The sequence below is a fragment of the Rousettus aegyptiacus genome, unplaced genomic scaffold (genome assembly GCF_014176215.1).
Source record: "Rousettus aegyptiacus isolate mRouAeg1 unplaced genomic scaffold, mRouAeg1.p scaffold_m13_p_3, whole genome shotgun sequence".
Taxonomy (NCBI): domain Eukaryota; kingdom Metazoa; phylum Chordata; class Mammalia; order Chiroptera; family Pteropodidae; genus Rousettus; species Rousettus aegyptiacus.
In genome coordinates, this window is record NW_023416306.1 from 64284344 (window position 1) to 64305064 (window position 20721).

The following is a 20721-nucleotide window of genomic DNA, read 5'->3' on the forward strand; positions in this document are numbered from 1 at the left end:
GGCTGTATAAACCATCTGCTTCTTTTCCTTTTCTTTTTTTTTAAGGATTATATTTGCCAACAGGGGGATCAATTAAGTGAGGGAAGCCCCAAATGCAGTCATAAGCAAGAGCCACACAATAGTGACTTTCAGGATTTATTGCTTCGGGGTACTACAATTGTCTGCCTTTGGGTTGATAACTTAATAAATCAATCTTTATTGCCTGAAAGAGTTTATATATAGATCCCAAAGTAAGTCATTTATGCTTTCATTTGCATTTTTTAAGATTAGTCCTTCATTTATATTTTTAAAATACTGTGCCTCTTTCAGGAATTATCTCCATATAAATTCAGAGTGCAGTAGTTGTTCCCTGAGGCAGGAAGCCATCATGTACCAGGAGTCACAATCAGACGGGGATATATTCTGGTATTTTGCATGCCTGTGTGTATGTGGGGGTGGGCGGTGGTGGTGTATTATCTGAATTTGTGTCTTATGGAAGGTGTCTGTAAGAACCACCATTGGGCTTTGCTATGTGCTTCAGAGCTGAGGATTAATTTCCAAGGACCTGGAAAAAAAATGCAACTTTTGAAAGCTCAAAGAAAAAACAGATTGTGGATTCTAAACTTGTGCTGTACAATATGGTAGCCAGTTACCTTGTGTGGCTTTTGAACATGTGGAATATAGGTAGTGCGACTGAGAAAGTGAATTTTTAATTTTATTTAGCTTTAATTAAGGTAAAGTAAAAACTGACACCAGATTCAGTGGTTGAGAAACTTTAAAGCATGTTTGGGAAAACTTTGGATTTAGTTTTCCACCTGTACATTTTATGATATATGAATGCAGATCAAATATTTCTAATCAAATTTCAAGTTGAGATGTACTGAAAGTATAATACAAGCCAGATTTAAAGACTTGATACCTAAATAAATTATTCATTATATTTTATATAGATTACATATTGAAATGATATTAGTTTGCTTATTTGGTTGAAATATATTATTAAAATTATTTTTATGTTTTTAAAATTTTTGTTCATGTGGATACTAGAAAATTTTAAATACTATATGTGGTTTACATTATATTTCTAATGGACAGGTCTGTCTAAACCAAAGAGGAAAACACATGGAAATATCCTTGAGATACCAAGATCATAAATGGGGTGTCATGACAAGAGTGAGAAACTAATTACAAGATGGTAAGAATAGGTGGCAAATAAGAGAGACATCCTAAGCTGACCTTACTGTGTTGGCAGATGGGTAGCATGTAATGCCTAAACTGGTTTAAGGGTTCAGGATTTAAAACATAATTTTTTAGCTTTTATTTTTTACCTCATAATCAACAACAATTGTGTTGTTGCTTTAATAATTTTAATTATATTTATAATTAAATATAAATATTTATAGTTTATGGCCATGGTATCCTGAACAAGCCTGATCCCATCTGATTTTGGAAGCTAAGCAGAGCCGGGGCTGATTAGTACTTGGCTGGAAGACCACCTAGGAAGACTAGGTGCTGTAGGCGTAAAAAAATAAAAAAGATGAGGGATTGTAAGGCTGACAAGGTCCTTGCCATCTGTGAGGTCAACCAAGGGTTGCCTCATCTAAAAAAAAAATAAAATAAATATTTATAAATATAAATTAAACAATTTTAATTATATAATAGTTTTATTTTAAAAGAGTGTTATTACATTTCCATCTCCTTTTTGCCTCCCACATGGTACTGAGTGTATTACATAGAGGCATTGAAAGGATTTTACCACAATAAACCCTTAAAATAAAATACACCAGAATTATAGGACAGGAAAAAGAGTGTTAAGCAAAAGTTCATTTCCAAGAGTAGAAATCTAATGAAGCAGTCATATGGGCCACTTTGTTATGTAAAATCTGTTTCATAAACTATTAGATTGATTAATTCATTGGACAGTTTGCAACAAACTGTATTAAATTATGTTTACTGTGGAAGTCCTAGTACCCTCATGTTGAAGTCAAATAACCTTCCTCTGCACATAAGTAAGATGCAGGCTCACTGTAGAAAAATCAGAAACACCAACAAACAAAAAGGAAAAAAATAATCACTTTTAAACTATACCACCCAGAAATAATGACTGTAAATTTCCCTTGCATTTTCTTTCAAGGAAAGACAGTTGGTTTTTAGACAGAGTTTGGTGTGTTTTAATAAGCACTGCATCACAAACTCTGTGTTTACTCCTTTCACCCTTTTCTTTGAACTGTCTTTGGACTGTTTTTATAGTCCAGACTGAGGTTATCGGTTATAAAAACAACTTAATAAATGATGTCTTGTTGGCTTGAAAGTGTTATTCACATAGATTTCCAAAATGTCAAAGATAAAACGAGGAAGTTTTTATTTACTAGAAAATCTTGTTGAACATTTTTTGACACTATTAGTAAGATAAAGAGAGTGCGGGTGAAAGAAAACATGAATTCTGAGTCCTGAAGAGCCTGTGCTTATTAGTACTTTCAGCAGAAATCATGAAGGGCCACCTCATCAGGCAGATTGATGAAGCCTCATTAGGAAAAGGCTTAAAGTGTTTTGAGACTAATGCTTCACAGAAAGCCCTATAATGGTCCAAAGTGGATGCTAGACAAATATGCCTACCTGCCAATGCTGCCCTTTGATTGGAAGGAGTTCTTGTTTTCTCTTTAAGAGGAAGATGTGCATACAAGTGTAAAATCACTTGGCAGTTTTAGCAGCGCTACATCTGGGAATGCAAACCCACAGAACTGAAGGTAGGCAAACTTGTTGAGATGAAGTGAAATGCAAAGTGTTCTTAGTTTATCCTTCAGATATTTATTTCCATTCCCTGAATGGCTCAGTATAATATTTCAGAACCCCCTGTGTTTATTGATTTTAAGACTATTAAATACCTGAATACCAACATTTCTACTGCCCCTTACCCAATTCCTACCTTATTCTCATCATTAGAGTAACTTAGGGGATATACTGCAATCTTTGATCTCTGAGGTAATTTCTGGATTTAGATCAATGTCAAAAGTTCTGATAACTGTTAGAAAGTTTGAGGTTTCTTCAGGTTTCTGGTCCAATTGGCGATAAGGCAGGCTGGTGGAGAATTGTCAACCAAGCTCCTCTGAGGTACCAGGGGAGGTACCAAGAAGTTCCCATAAGTGCCCTTGAACTAGGTTTCACACAAAGAATGTATGCACTTGATTTGGGAATTTGATACTTATTCTAATTCTGATCTAAACAGAATTACCAAACAATGTTAAGGTGGTCCTTCTTTCATGGCAATGTTGAACATCGAACGGTAAGAGATTTTAAAGATGAGGACTGAAGTTAAGGTAGACAGTATGACAGACGCAGTCTATGTGGTAGTATTAAGAATATTTCGAGTATACTCAATTCCAAATAACTGCATTCATCAGTGCTTTCATTTACATATTGGTGCTTTTATCCAACTAATAGTCATCTTTTCTGTGCCAGGTATGGCAAAAAGCTCTGTGAACAAACAGCAGACATGATTTCTGACCTCTGGGAATCAGACATTAATTCATAGTTATATAATATCCCTAATTCCTACAAAGCAAAAATAATAATAATAAGAATAATTATGGATGATGATTCAGCATAGTTGGAAGTGCTAACATAATGTGGGAGTTCAACAAAATTTTCCTTGAGCAAGTGACATTTAAGCTCATGCAAAGTTTTGTGATGCATTGTTAGATGTTGGAAATATGAGGATAAACAAGGCCTAATCCCCGTTCCTAAGAAGTTTATGTCTAGGAAAGAGACATGCAAACCAGTAATAATAGTCTTCTGTGAAAAGTGCTCTATGAAAGGATATGCACTGTAGTAAATCCTGAAGATTGCGGGTAATTAATTTTGTCTGACCATCTCAGGAAAGGCTTTATGAGATGAGATTACTTTAGATGTGGGTTTTGAAGACTGAGAAAAATTACCAGGCAATCAAGATAGGGAGGAATATTGCAAGTAATGACATATTACCAAGTGTAAGAAAGAGCCCAGTGTGTTCGTCAAACCCTAAGTAGGGAAGGCTCAAAGGCAATTGGTCAAAGGTGGGATTATATATAGAGCAGAATGGTAAAATTTAAGGCATACCAAGTGTTGTGTGAAAGAGTTTATAGTTCTCTTTTAGGAGTGGAGGAGCCATTGAAGTATTTTAATTAGAAATTTGAAATCAATTTGTGTTTTTAGACTGATCATCTGAACATAAAAAGGAAAGACGGATTTGGCTTCTGGAGAGACTGGACTCATGGACACTGATTAGGAAGCCATTGCAATAGAGAGAGAAGAGAAGGACTTCAACTGTGGCAGTAGCCCGGGAGATTTAGGAGGTATTTAAGAGTGAAAATCACTGCTAATTGAAGAATGACTGGCTAGGATAGATGAAGGAGAGAGAGAATTCCAAAATACATTGAGATTTCTACCTTGTGGGTAATTAATGGTATTTACAGAGCCAGTGCTAGCTAGTAGACGGTCTTAAGATTTGGAATTGGAATCCTAGCTTTACCACTAACCAAGTAAACATTTGAAATGAGTTATTTAAACTCACCGAACCTCAGTTTTCTCATCTATGCAAAAATGATTTTAAATAATTTTGTAGGATTTGTGGAAAGATACTTATGAAAATGTTTGACAAAGTGCCATGCCTATAATCTACATTCAACACATATTTTCTTCACGAAGACTGAAGGACTAAAGGACACTCTGGATTAGGATGAATTTAAGATAATGAGTATCATTTTAGGCATGCTGACTTTAAAGTTGGTATTTTCTGTGTAGATGTATATATCCAGTATGTGTTCAGAAATAGGGGTGGAGAACTTGGTGCGGGGGCGGGGGGGGTTGTGAAAATATAAACCTAAGAACTTGGAGATGAACCTATTTAGGTGATAGTTGAAATCACATGAGATTCTACCAAGTATAAATTAAGGAAAGATTTCTTGAAGTGAAATCTCTGGTGCTCAGTATCTAAATAATTAGAGTAGGAAGAAGAGGAATAAAACAGTGGAAATGAGACCAGAACCTGTCTAGGACAAGAGGGGTACTTTAAGAAGGGAACTCTGATAAGTCTTAGAACTGACAAGTAACTTGAGGAATAAAGAGACTTCTTTGAATGCAACAGGTAAGTGATCACTGATAATCTTAGAGCAGTTTCCACATGGCGGTGAGAAGCAGAATGCAGATTGTGGTGAATTGAGGGGAGAACAGACAATGAAAATATAATTATGAGATAGAATTCCCTTTTAAGAAATTTGACATGGAGGATTGGGGTGGTCGTTAGTACTGGTATGGGATGAGGAAAAGAGGCTTTAATTTATAGCAGTAGACACTGAATATTGAGGAAGAGGAGGTAGATAAATGATGGTAGATAATAAAGGGATGGTCTAGAAGAGGCCACAAGTTAGGAAATGTAAACCACAAAAGAATGAATCTGCCTCAGATGAAGATACAACTTCTCTGAGTCAGAAAGAAAGGGAATAAAGTTAGAAAGACTATTAATATTTGGACATTAAGAAACTTTCAGTGTCAACCCAGCTGTTGTTTATATCCTGTTAGTTAGCTATTATTTTTGTGTCCTAATAACTTATGTTTTAAGTTCTTTAATTAGATTGGCTAACACCTTTTAATATTATCTCTAGGTAAAATGAATTATTAAATTTTCACTCAGTACAAGCTAAGTGAAACCTCACCTCTGTCCTCTTTTTCATGAAAAAAAAAAAAAAAAAAACCTTGGAAAATACTGACTATAAAGTAGCCCAAAGAATGACTGGATCTCAAAAATTGCACTATCTGTACCAGGATCTTCGACTGTCAGGGAAATATGTTCCCCTAATGATTTGTATAACCTAGGGAAATGTTAGAACTAAATATCATGCGATATTTAGGTTGACATTGGGATGTATGGGTATATATTAGCTCCTAACATATAATTTTTGCAATAATAAAATGATTTGTATTGTTTCATTATTGTTATAAATGAGTTTTTGGTTGAGCATTTGCTTGTTGAAAAGCTGTTTTTACATATTCTTGTTCTTTTTTATCTTAACGGTTAACTTGGGTTTAGATTAGGATTGTAAATAATTAGTTTTGTATCATTTATGTTTGAAAACAAGTAACACAGGACCTTTCCAAGTAGATGAACACATAATTTAATTAGCTCGTCTTCATTTTATTGCATTATAAACACATTAAAAACACAAAACAGCCAGCCCCTACTAATAATGGTGATTCTAGAAATGATAAAGACCGCATTCTAGATTTATATTATAAAACAATTGCAGTAAAATGTGCAGATAGAAGGGTCACACATTTGATACACAGTTCAAAGCCGATGAGAAGTGAACCCAAATTAAGCATCTCAAATAAAAGCTTTCAAAGGACCAAGACTATGTAGAACCCAAAGTAAGCATCTCAAATAAAAGCTTTCAAAGGACTAAGGCTGTCTTGGACTTTTAGGTATCTTAATATTATAAGTATTTAACAATATTGCTGGCTGCTACTCTCAGCCCACTTTTATATTTTAATTTTACCATAAGTGGGGATTTTTAGTATTTGATCTTTGTTCTTTAACACTTCTTTTTTACCTTCTACCTAGATAATCTCAAACATATTTTCAGGTTCACTGCTTATTTTGTTCCAGTGCTTTGAAATGTGTTTCATTAGCCCTGAACTTTCTATGTTCATGTATGTAAATCTAAACACAGATATCTGTTTTTAATGCACCAATAGCATTGATACTTAGTATTTTCAAAACTGGACTTGAGCCCCTTTCATCAACCTTACTTGTCCTCCTGCTTCTCCTACTTTAATGAAGGATGCAACCAAGTACCAGACACTTAAGTTGGGAAGAAATCATAGTCACCATCCAAGTAAAAGTCAAAGTCAACATATTGTATTTCATTCTAGTCTTTCTTTAAGCATGGCATTTGTTTAATTTTTAAAAATTTTATATATATATATATATATATATATTTATTTTAAATTATAGCTGCCATACAATATTATATTAGTTTTGGGTGTATAATGCAACTATTTAATATTTCTATAATTTATGAAGTAATCACTCTGATAAATCTGGTACCCATTTGACACCATACATAGTTATTACAATACTACTGACTATATCCCTCATGCTATACTCTACATCTCCATGACTATTTTGTAACTACCCATTTGTACCTCTTAATCTTTCACCCATCCCCTTATTTCCCAATCCTGCAACCATCAAAATGCTCTCTGTATCTATGAGCTTGTTTCTGTTGTTTGTATATCCTGTTCTCTAGATTCCATGTATAAGTGAAATCATATGACATTAGTCTTTCTCTGTCTGACTAATTCCACTTACCACAGTACCCTCTAGGTCCATCTATGTTGCAGATGGAAAGATTTCAGTCTTTTTAATAGGTGAGTAGTATTCTATTTTATGTATGTACCACCTCTTCTTTATTCATTCATCCACTGATGGTCACCCAGTAGCCTACATATCTTGGCTATTGTAAATAATGCTGAAATGCACATATGAGTGCATATGTCCCTTGGAAGTTGTGTTTGGGGTTTCTTTGGATAAATACCCAGAAGTGAAATTGCTGGGTCCTTCTTTGTCTCTCGTTATAACCTTTGTTTTAAGGCCTAATTCATCTGGTAGTAGCATCGCTACCCCATCTTTGTTTTGTTTGTTCCCATTTTAATGAAATATCTTTTTCAATCCTTTTACTTTCAGTGTATGCTTGTCTTTCAATCTGAGGTGAATATCTTGTAGGCAGCCTGTGTAAAGGTCTTGTCTTCTTATCCATTCAGCCATCCTGTGTCCTTTGATTAGAGCAATTAATTCAATTACATTTAAAGTAAGTGTTGCTAGATATGTAGTTATTGCCATTTTATTTTTAATAATTTAGATTTTTTTCTTCTTAAAGAAATCCTTTTTAACATTTCTTGTAATACTGGTTTGGTGGCGATAAACTCCTTTAGCTTTTTCTTGTCTGGGAAGTTCTTTATCTGTCCTTTGATTCTAAATGATAGCTTTGCCAGGTCACCTTGATTGTAGTTCCTTTCTTTTCATCACTTTGAATATTTCGTGCCAGTCCCTTCTGGCCTACAAAGTTGAGAAATCAGCCTACAGTCTTATGGGAGCTCCCTTGTAGGTAACTAACTTCTATTATCTTGCTGCTTTTAAGATTCTCTCTTTGTCTTTAAGCTGTGACATTTTAATGATGACGTGTCTTGGTGTGGGCCTTTGGGTTCATCTTATTTGGGACTCTCTGTACTTTCTGGGCTTGTGCGTCTGTTTCATTTACCAAGTTAGGGGAATTTTCAGTCATTATTTCTTTAAATAGGCTTTCAATTCCTTGCTCTCTCTCTTCTCCTTCTAGTATTCCTATGATACAAATATTGGTACGCTTGATGTTGTCACAGAAGTCCCTTGAACTATCCTCATATTTTTGGTTTCTTTTTTCTTTTTGCTGTTCTCATTGGGTATTTTCTGCTACCTTATCTTCCAAATCACTGATTTTATTCTCTTTTATCTATTACATTGTTGTTTCTTTTTAATGTACTCTTTCAGTTACTATATTCTTGATTTCTGACTTCTTAAAAATATTTTCTATCTCTATTTTTATGTTTTCTATCTCTGCTAAAGTTCTCACTGAGTTCATCTACTCTTCTCCTAAGTTCAGTGAGTATCCTTAGTGTTTTAAACTCTGCTTCTGGTAGATTGCTTGTCTCTATTTTGTTTAAATCATTTTTTCTTTACCTCTACTGTCTTCTTTCATTTGAGACATGTTTCTTAGTCTACCCATTTTGGCTGCCTCCCTATGTTTGTTTCTGTATATTAGGTTGGACTGCTGTGTCTCCTGGTCTTAGTAGAGTGACCTTATAAAGTATGTGTCCTGTGGGGCCCAGTGGTGCAGTCTCCCTGGTTGCCTGAGCTGGGCGCTCCAGGTGTGCATGCCCTCCTGTTGTAGTTGAGTTTTGGTTGCTGTTTGCATGTCAATGGGAGGGATTGACTTTCAGGCTGACTAATTGTGAGGACTGTCTGTAACTACAATGGAGGAGCTGTTGTTCAGGGCCTGACCCTACAGAGCAGGATTTGCTTTAGCAGGGTTATGGTGCCTGCCAAATCTGCTCTTTGGGCATGTTGTTTGTGGAGGTAGCTGGATAGTACTTGTGCTTGGCCCCAAGAAGCCACAGGTTGTGCCAGCCTTGGGGCCTCCTAGGAGGGGTACCACTGTAGGACAAGTTCAGCTTCAACCTGTTTCTTTCTCAGGGCCACCTGACATGAGCTACAAAGTGATTTGCAGATGTCTTTCGCCTGCACTGGGCTGGAATTGCCTGGGAGGGACTAAGCTGTGAACTAAGGCTAGCTGTCATTACTTCCAGGCTTGGGGCTTCTTAGTAAGAGATATGGGGCATACTGAGGCCAGATGCTGCTTGTTTGGGATTTGCGAACCTTTAAGAGATTTTAGGAAAGTCTACAGCATGAACCAAGACAGGCTGTTTGCATGGAAAAGCCACTGGAAGCAGCTTGGGTGGGCCTGCAAGTTGGGTAGGGCAGAGTCTCAAGGACTTATCAGGGTGTGGAGTATGATGTTATCCAGGTAGGTGTAGACTCAGATATAGTGGCCGCCTGGCTCTGTAAGCCAGCTGTGAAGGACTCAGCAAAGGAACATTGGCATTTGCCAGCCCTTCTGTCTGAGGGGAGAACTGCCCTTCCAGCCCTTGCCCTGAAGCCAGACAACTCAATTTCTTCCCGCATGTCCCTGGTGCCTTTTGAGCTGCTGCACCAGTGCTGGAGCTCAGAGTGAGTGATTCCACCAGTCCTTAAGAGTAATTCCTTAAGAGGCATTCCTGGGACTCCAGCAACCCTCTATCCATCTCACTCAGCCACAAACTCCCCTGGTTTTCACAGCCAGAAGTTGTGGAGACTTTTCTTCCTAGCATGATGCTTCGGGATGAGGAATTCAGTGTGGAACTGGGATTCCTTGCTCCTACTGGGGAACCTCCACAGCTGAGATATTCCTTGTGATTTTCAACTGCCACACATGGATGTGGGGCCAACCCATATTTTGTCCCCATCCCTCCCATCTGTCTCAAGGTGGCTTCTTCTATATAACCTTAGTTATAGGACTTCTGTTCAGCTAGACTTCAGGTAATTTTTATTAATGGTTGTTCTGTTGTAATTTCAATGTGGTCATGAGAGAACTCAAGCAGTGTTTACCTACTCTACTATTTTGACCAGAACTTAAGAATGCCATTTGTTTTTAATAATTGTGCTCATAACACATAAAAAATCTTTAAAAGAACTTTGGCAATTTAGGGTTACTTTTTACTTCTATGTCAATATTGGTAATTTTATTCTGCCTTCAGACATGGGAGCACCTCATTCTTGGGCTTTTGGACTCCCAGACTTAGATCAGTGAGTTCTCCTGGTTCTCAGGCCTTCAGACTTTGAATTGTATCACTGGCTTTCCTGGATCTCCAGCTTGAAGATTTTATATTGTGACACATCTCAGTCTCTGTAATAATGTTATCCAATTTCCATAATAAATTTCCTGTTATATATCCATGTCCATATATCATATTGATTGTTTCTTTGAAGAATTCTGACTAATACAGGTTTAGTAATGAAATTAGTTCTAGAGTAATAGAATTCTATTGAAATGATCATAGGGATCTCTGGTATTGATTCTCTAATATGATTAGATTTAAAGATGATAATGAATATTTCTAGTAGTAAAGAGATAACAGATCATTTATGGTGTGAACTATGTATAGAGGTATGCAAAATATCTGCTGCATTAGATACTCCTAATCAACCACTTATAAGAAACAAAAAGTTAGGTAATTCTGCATATTATAGTTTGAAATGTTTGGAAAACTAAGGGATGAAATAATGTTGATAGGCTCCTACATTGTTGGACAAAGTGATAAAAGAAAAGGATGAGTTTAGGGATTAAAATTCCCAGCTCAAACATTGCATATATGACCTAAGATCTTGTAGGTGTGCCCTAAAGAAAAGCCTTATTTCCAGTAGCTGAAGGAATAAAATTACTGACAGTCAAACATAGGACCTCATTCTACCATTGGCTGAAGTACAATGCAAGTTGGATTCCCAGCTTTGTTAGGTGTCTACTGTTAAAGTGACGCATTACTTAGGGAAGAGTGGATCCTGTAAATTGGGATTGAGATGTGTGAGAAAACACTGAGAAGTTGGAGACATTGAACCCCTAAATTATGATGAGTTTTCTTTGTCAGTGGAGGGTATCTTTACATCCCCAGCAAAACTGGCTTTCTTAACCCACAGTTGGAGGGGTCCAGAAGAAATATTTTCACCAATACTTTGAAGAATAAATTTGTTAGGAGAGCCCAGCACCTTTGAAGAGCTCTGTGATCACTCTTTGTAGGCCAAACCTCACAGTGGGAACCTCAGCCACTCAAATGGAAAACTAAACACTATTTAGTTTCACTTTTAATACATGAAATTACTTACAAATATGATTTTTTACTTTTAAAATATTTGAAATATCTTGTATTATTTGTCATTAGTTTTAATTTTATTGCCTGTGATCTGAAATGGCTCTTCATAATTTTCGTTCTCTGGAATTTATTGAAATTTTCTTTTTGTGGCCTGTGTATTACATAATTAATGCTAATCCTAAGATCTTATAAGCTTAATGAAATAAGCTTCCACATGAAAGGTTTATAAAATACAAAATAGATGTGCCAAATCAGAGGCATCTTTAATATTCTGAGATACTCCTGCATATTGATATCCCACCTTTAAGGAAGAAAGAGGATGGGGGATTGTCCCTTTAAGTCTGTATACGTCAGACTTAGAAACAGCTATATCACTTTCACTTACACTCTATTGATCACAATTAAGTTATATAGCTACACCTAACTATAAAGAAGGCTAGGGAATGTAGTCTAGCCAGGTACCCAGGAGAAATGGGAACTTAGGAGAGAACTAGTTATTGTCTGCCGAACCAAGCACATTGCCAATTGTTATAAATGATCCATCTGTATTAGAAAGAAAATTTACATATTACTTGTGTACAGGGTTTAATACAGGTTAAAGTTGCTTATTGTGTTCTATAAATATGTGCTAACATTTTTTTCTTTAGCTCTATAAGATTTTAAGATAGGTGTATTAAACTTTCTCATAATGGTTGCAGAAATCGTGTCAATATGTTTTTTCCTTTCTTTGTATCAAAGTTATGTTGTTTGGTTCATATAATTTATTGTTGCTGTGTATTGTGGTCTACTTATCACTTTTATCATTATATAATATCATTCTTTATTCTTGTTAATGATCTTTGGCTTAGATTCAATTAAAAATCTTTTAACTGATATTAATAATGTAATATCTGCTTTGTTTTGGATAGGTCTTACTTGATAATTCTTTTATTTCGCATTTAGCTTGTCATGTTATTTTAGGTTTATCTCCTATAAGTAGCTTATGATTAGAATGTAAAATATTCATTCTAAAACTTAATCTTTTGATTCATGCATTTAGTTTATTTTTATTGTTATTGTGTTTTCTGTTTATTATGTACCCTGCTTCTTTTTTTCTTATTACTTGCTTTACTTGGATCACTGGAACTTTATTCCTTCCCTTTTTCTCTTTTTGAAAATGTATTATATATTCTTTCTTCTTGCCTTAAGATCAACGCTCAACTATAAATATTTCATAACAAAGTATAAAGTTATTATGTTTGTGTATGATACACATATTAGTAATTTGCTTTTGTCAAAATCTCTTCTGATCTTTTATTTTTTGTTTCCCCTTGTAAACACAAAGATTTAATTTCTCTTATTTATTTATTATTATTTATTATTAGTCATGCCAACAGCACCTGGTCATCCTAGGTGGTCTCCCATCCAAGTACTAACTAGGCCCAACCCTGCTTAGCTTCCGAGGTCAGACACTGGCCTTATTCAGGGTGGCAAGGCCATAGACCACAGACCATGGGTCCACTGGGGTGCAAACCCAGGAACTTCTGTGCATAAAACAGACATGCTAACCACAATACTATGGAATCATGTCCAATTTCTCTTTTTTTAAATACAAAGATGATTTTGTTCATTTTATAGTCAATATTTAATTATATCACCAATATATTCATAAAATTTTTCTGAAACTTTGCTTCTTATAATCTTTTCCCACCTCTGTTACATAAACTTTTATGCCACAAAGAGAAATAATGATGTCTTTAATAGCTGTGGCAAGTTCAAGGCACAAAAAAGAAAGTTGTTCTTTCTTGCGATATTTTCCTGTGTGTTTTTTTTTCTTATTTTCCAAGGTATTTATTTTTCTGTATCCTGGACAGTCTTTTGTATTTTCTGGGACCAAGAGGACAAAAAGGACATATTACTGATGAGGATCTATTTGACTCATTTTGAAACATTATAACCAATTTATAAAGGAATTTGAGATTTGACTTTTCAAAGGCAGTAATAGTATCTAAAAACATTTGCATATCGGAGTTCTCAGGAGGACTAGATTTTTTTAACTCCAAAGAAGCCACCATAACAGGTATTCAAATATAATTTTAGTTTGTTTTGGAATACTTCCAAAATATTAATTTACCATTTCCTTAAGAGTCACTGTCTTAACATTCCCTCATAGTTGCTGTTTAAAGACTAGTGTTCGTTCAATGATTAAATTCTCATTTTTATTAAAATAATAACTATTGATTATTTTTTGGACTGTCTTAGATGTTTTTGCAAATGCACCAGGGTAAGAAAGCAAAATAATTGATATAAATAGTAGAAAAGGAAATATAAAACATTTGTTTTGTAATAAAATTGAAAACCTTGAAAATATATTTTATTTTAAAAAGTAAAATTAAGAAACAATTTTTTAAGTGACTAGATGTAGTATGACTATCCAAAAATCAATAAGTATTTATTTTATGATATGTAGGTATTAAAATAGGAAATAGGTGGAGATAAATGGATAAGTAAATAGCTAAAACAGCACCTTAAGTGTTTAATGACAAAGGATAGGTTCGGGAAAATAATACTTATATCTGCAAGTGATATGATAGAGTTTAGGGCCTCTTGTAAATTGACAAGACAAAGACAACTCAAAGTTAGCAGAATATATGAATAGACAATTCACTGTCAGGCTGTTCACATGGCACTGAATCATTGGAAAAGATGATGCACCAGCAGATAAAACAAAGGTAGATTAATTATCATCATATTTATCAGACTAGTAAAACTTATTTCTGATGAGGATGTGGCAAACATGGACTATTGGTTAGTACTTGTATATTTGCAAATTATTACATTTTTCTCTCATATTTATTACATTTCAAAGTACATAAACCTTTCACTTCAGATTTCCCAATTCAGTAACACTATATCTTAGAAGATTTCAACAAATAGGGTTATGTCTATTCAAGTGTCTATAGCAACATTATTCATAGTGATAAAAAAAAATAGAAATGAAGGCTACCCAAAATAGAGGAATGTTGGAATAACAATACAACATGATGTTGCATACAACCACCAAAAAGAGACTTATACCAATTTACTTAAAATAATTTCCACAAAATATTTAAATGTGAAAATCAACATGTCTTAAAATCTAAATTTTTTTAATTGCGATATTTGTATGTATGTGTGGTATATGTTCACATATCTATTTAAGTCTGATAAAATAATAAAAGAGATATCCTAAGTTTTCTAGAGTGGAATGAGGAGAATGGAGTAGGAGAGGAATGGGGAGGAGACAACAAACTGTTAGGACTAGAAATTTAAAAGGCTGCACTAAAGCAAAGAAACCCCAAAACACACAAAACTTAGAAAGTATGTTATGCCACTTATATAATTATCTATAATGAAAGATAAAGCAGTGTAAAGATAATTTATTAATACCATGAATGAAATTAATATATTTCAAGATTTTTGATGAGATGAGTTTTAAGTCATTGGGAAATGGTGAATGTAAAAAAAACTGTAATTTGGAATTTTTAACATGAAGTTCAAATTTAACAACTGAGAGATATCAGTGTTCAGGTCCTCCCCAAGTACATTCCCATCCAATCAATATTTTATTAATATATAGCAGTAACAATAAGTACTCAAAGATATATAATGGTGAAATATTTGCAAACAATTCTACACACTATTGATGCAGGATTTCTAAAAATGTCTTCCTGCTGCTAAACCATTGTATTCATCTTTTGAAATGAGCTTCCAAAATAAATAGAAACAAAACAGAATGGAAAGTTCATGTATTTTAGACTTAGTCAGGCTTCAGTTTTATTCTAGTTTTTGCTACTATCTGTAATCAAGAATATGTTATGACAATAAACCCTTATTTATTATCTCTCCATTAACCTATCTAGCACATACGTGTCTATAGCTGTCAGCACCAATCAGATGATTTGTATAAGCACCAGTCAGTCATCAGAGGAGTTTGTCACAGCCTGGATTAGTAGTGACCTTGAATTAGTTATTTTCATTTCCTCATCCCTAATATGGAGAAAATAACAATAGTACTCACAAAATTATTGTGAGAATTCAATTCGATAATATATGTAAAACATTAATTTGGGTATTATAAACATAAAAGGTGTTTGATAGAAACAGCTTAAAGAATCAGAAATTAATGTTCAATTTAGTGGTGGAGCATAAAGTTAGGAAAAATTTATTGGTCAAACCTCAACTACTCAGAACTAATATTTTGGACATTGTGGTATGTGTGTATGATATCATTAAGAATATTAAATGTTATGTATTATCAAAGAAAATTGTCCACATTGACCATAATGATAAAGATGGAAAAAAGTAACAAAATGAACAGTTAGAAGTAAAAAGTAGCCTTAGAAATTTAAAAGTTATTCTAATTATAGCCATTAAAGAGAGTTACCAACCATACATTCTTTATTAAATCATACAACATATTATTTTTCATGTGCATTGCAACATGCCAACATTACTTTTTGTACATCTCCAGGTAAATCATTTGCCTTCTCATTGCTTCCATTGCCTTAGGATTTCAATAAGGATCTTTACTAGAGAAACTCTTAAGTTCTATTTCAGTTTTAAAATACTATGGTTTTATGACCATGAAAGAGCTTATTTCCAGTTTTCTACTCTGAGTCAACACTTAAGAGAATCATGGAAGACCTACTATCCCTGGCTATGTATTTATTTTCTTATTCCAAAATCTTCCTTTTCCTTCTCATCTGTCATCCCCATTAATTCTTCAAGTTTCTTCTCCAAATATTTCTTTAATGACCTTCGTATTGCCTTCATTTTCCTCCGATGAGTGATAAAAATATGGAATCTAGAATAGAGAAGAAGATAATTCCAATTTCAATATTAGTAGCCCAGCTTTTAAAAACAATTATACATTTTTTTTTATTCCTTTCTGGATAACTCTTCAATCTTCATAATTCATTGAACTTGCTCCATTTCCCTTATTTCAACTTTTATCCCATCAAACTTTCATTCACTTCATTCCTGTCAGTATCATATCCCAAAGTTTCAAATGACTTCTTTCCCCTTATTTCTATTGGAAGGAGGGGGAAGATTGAGCAGTCTCGTTGCCATAGGAGTGCCTGACCCAGTGTTTGTTTGGAGGGAGAAAAACTTACAGTAACAAAGCACTTCCCAATATTACAGCTTCTGCTAGCAATATCAGAAATAGCATAATTTCTTGATATTCAAGCTTCCTTGAATCCTCTTCTGGAAGGAGAAAGGGGAAAAAAGTAAGTTTTGGAGATGAAAATAATGAGAACTTATTCATAATAATAATAATAGTAGGGTTTTTTTTGACCTACAAACTATTTGCTCTATTCACCACTTCAATCACTGTTTTCTGATGACTGTGAATTTTATTATTCTTAGAAATCTAGGCTCTAAAAACCTTTTACCCTTATTGCCTCTAGCCTAATTTCTCTACCCTTAGTCCAGACTTTTTATTTCTCAGCCCTTCAGTTGGTCCAGTGCCCAACAATTCATACTAGTACAAATTTTTCCCAACATTTTAACTTTTATTTGTAACAGCATGATCAACATAGAAGATGCTCAACAAATATTTGTCATATAAATCAATATTTGTCAAATAAATCAATAACATACTTGATCCCTGACCCCTCCAAATGCCATACCACAATCTTTGTTACCTCCACAATACTCTCCTTTGAAGCACCAGGCAGTGATGTGAAAGCAGGTCCAACAATCCAAGATAGGACCCTCAATCACAACTGATAAAAAGAAGAAAGACAATTGGAGGAGGACCATGTCATGGAGTTTCCTTAATTCAGATATCAAGTATGGATTAGGTCTCAGGCATTTCCAGGACTCCTAAGATTACATTGTTCTCAATTTTCTTTTCCTCTAGTGGTCAAGTTTTCTGATGATTCGAAACCCTCTGTAATTTAAATCAGATCTCAGGAGAAGAAATGGGAAAAATGATGCTCTGGCTTACACTGGTGCTATGGGTTGTAAACTATACTTTAGGAGACCTCTGAGCATCTCCAAAATCTTTGAGGTGACTGAGATTTAATAAGCTAGATTTTATTGTCAGATATTATTGATATTCCTCCTTGGAACCACAACTCTAAGAACTGGGTACTCAATGTGGTCAGGTGGGAGAGAAGGGCTGTATAGAGCAAAACATATGAGAGAATAGGAGCTGAAACCTCAAGGTGTCACACATACTGTACTTACCACAATCTTCGGAACAAGCTAAAAGAGAATCAGAGAGTTCTCATGAGCTTAAAATCAACTTAGAGTTTGTCATATTTAAACCCAAGTAGCCTTTATTTGGTTACCCATTAAGTTTCAGCCACCCCTTTACCCATTCTAAATCACTAATATGAAACCACATTCTTCCTCTCACCCCTCATTTCTTATTTCTTTCACATAATTTCAGTGTTGCTAGATAGACATCTTTTATTACCAACTTCAGAGAACTTCTTTAATATTTCTTTCAGTTTGGATTCCAGGTTTTGGCGGATATCGAGAAGCTTGCCTTGAAGGATAAAGGCACCTAAGACGAGTAGAAGAAACATCAGATAATAAGGGTGACTCTTCCCCTTAGAATATAATTTTAATTGTTTTGCTTTGTTTTCCCCAGAAAACTCTCCTCAAACTTGCTCAAGTAATACAGTATTTTAACATTGAAACAATACCTCACCTTTCCATGTTTCATTGCCCAGTTTATAAAGTTCATTCTTCAGCCATATTCTCAAATTGACAACCTTTTCAACAGCTAGAGAAGAGAGGTAAAATTATATATGGGGAAATAATTACATCTCTGGAGGAAATTTTGTGGACCCAGGTGCTCTCTTCCCTGCCTCCCTTCTCCCTTTAACCCCCCAAACTCTCAAGGACTCAAGCTTCCCTCACCCAACACCCGAAGCATCTTGTTCCCGTGGGAGACCTTGAAGCTTAAATTGATCATCTCCTTAATCTGCCGTTCAAGCAGATGAGTTTGGCCAGGGATTTTTGAGGGTACCAGGTTTGCCAGCAGGGACTTAATATCCTCTATGAATTTGGGGTCACATTCCAAGCAGCCTTTGACCCCATGGAAGGCTGCCAGGGACAGGGGCAGGAGCAGGAACAACCATAGGTCTCCCATTTCCTTGCCACAACCGCCCTTGCCCCAACAGCAGGTTGTCCTGGCAACTAGTTCACCTAGTTCCCTTTTCTTCAAAAATCCAGGAATAAGAGCCTTGTCCTGGAGAGTCTGACTCCACCTCCTTCTCCATTTTCATCCCACTTCTAGGCAACTTCATTTCCTTAAGAATCTTCAGTTATTTTCTGACTTTTAACCTTCATTCCATGGAGAGGGAACTTCTAGTTGGGGAGGAGATACCTGAGTTCTGAGTGTAGAACACAAGGAGGGGGAAAGGCTTGAGCTCACACAAGCAGAGTTCTGTGCAGGGAAATATAGAAAAAGTTTGTTCCCATACCCCTCCTGACCATTGGGGACATATCTCAAGAAAGAGATCTCATAGAGCTTCAGATACTGCTTAACCAAAACTCTGCTTCTATAGAGGGCATAAGAAAAGCCCAGAATATTGAGTTTTTTGGGGTCCTGGTCCCTGATGGTGAATATACAAGTGAGAATCCAGTAACATTCAAGGTCCTTCAACGGGATCATCTTTAAAGTGCTAATGATGAAATGTGTGAATATAAGAAAAAAACCACAGTTATGAGATGACCTATTATGCCACTTACATGGAAGGTGGCCAAATACACATGTGTTTCCTTCAGTTTAAAGCTTTTTGAATAAGAATGTTCTTTGTTATTTGAAGAAATTAAAGCTGCTTTGCAGAATTTTTAGACCACCAATTACCTTTTCTCTAATATATTGCTTTAATGACTAACCTGGAAATCAAGGAACCGTGGAATCCTAAAAGGTGAAATGTAAAGTATGGGAGAGTAATGTAGGACTTTTAAAAGAATGACTGCTAATTCCATGCCTTCTGTGTGCCAGATATGTACTAACCACTTCAGATAGATTACTGCAAGTCCTTGTGGTACTGAGAGTTTATATTCATTTCATAGATTAGAAATTTAGGCGTAGAGATGTGAAACAGTCCTCCTTGCCAAATAATTTAAGTTATAGAATCAGGATTCCAACGCATGTTTGTCTGATTTCAGACTCTATATACTTTACCTATTGCCTCATAATTTTCTGGGATAATACAGAAAATGATCTCTTGGAATTTAATAAATCAGAAGAGGGCGGTGGGTATTCAAATCCTTTGATGCTCCCAAATCAGCACCTCCCTGCTCTGATTTTATTTTCCCTTGGCTAGGAGACCTTATCTTTGGATGACAACCCAAAGGATTTTTACATGCTGAGGGCTGAAGACACATGATAATAGGGTTAAATTAATTCTGGAAACCAAAATTGGAGACTAAGCGGGCTTAGAAACTTGGCTGGCTTGTGGGCAGGTGTAAGAAAAACTTTTCTTTTAGAGAAATATGTATTATAGATGAGCTTTTTTCCAGTTAGCAATACATATCTTAACTTTTGGATTGGGAAGTTTAAAGAGATGCTTTGCCATGTGACGGAATAAGTCTACTATTCCATGGCATAATATTGTGACCCAGGCTAAATGGCCCATCTGTCATATTTTACCCTTGTCTTCCCATTCCAGGAAATCCAGAATTTTAGGATGAAAGAAAAATAGTTTGACTTTTTAACAATCTTGAGAAGACTGGAAATAGCAAGCCATTTCATAAAAAGACAGAACTTATAAATTGAAGGGAATGTATAAAGGAAAAAAATCACAGGGGAAATATTCTCATGGAGTGAACAGATAACAAAAGAGTGTGCTAATGGCAGAGAGGTACACACAGAAGTTCATGAGAAGACAAATAGCACTGAGTCTGGAGGAACTTCTTATAGATAGGCTGGATCCAAGAGAATAGAAACCATGGTGAGTGAATATATGGGGATGAGTGAGAACCCAATAATGTTCAGGAATCTTTAAAAGAAGCATCCTGAAAGTACTGGTTATGGAGTATGTAACATATAAGAAAATAACCACAATTATCATGGACTAGTCCTTTGAATTTCAGAAACGTAAAATATTTGATCCTTGGAAAAGAAGAGCCATCTGGGAATTGATTAATCATGTAATGATCACATTACTTAAAAAATACTTATGTGGGAGGTAAAAGGCTAACACCCAAATCGTTCATTGATTATAATAGTATTTGGTTTGGATTGGCATGGAGAAGATATGATTTATAGTCAGTGTAAATCTG

At 35.1% G+C, this 20721-nt stretch overlaps 1 protein-coding gene across 2 annotated transcripts; it reads right to left on the minus strand.

The window, feature by feature from the left end:
• Positions 1-16137: 16137 nt before the first annotated feature.
• IZUMO3 (IZUMO family member 3) lies at positions 16138-18577 on the minus strand. 2 transcript variants are annotated; one of them, XM_036217599.1, is made up of 7 exons: positions 18346-18577; positions 18134-18208; positions 17897-17986; positions 17665-17682; positions 17118-17198; positions 16587-16677; positions 16138-16276 (listed from the first exon to the last, which is right to left on the minus strand). In XM_036217599.1, exons 1-7 carry the CDS (start codon positions 18575-18577, stop codon positions 16138-16140), a joined length of 726 nt encoding a protein of 241 aa, XP_036073492.1. The 2 variants fall into 2 exon arrangements, with proteins under 2 accessions (XP_036073492.1, XP_016011184.2); XM_016155698.2 differs by lacking the exon at positions 17665-17682.
• Between the last annotated feature and the right edge of the window lie 2144 nt (positions 18578-20721).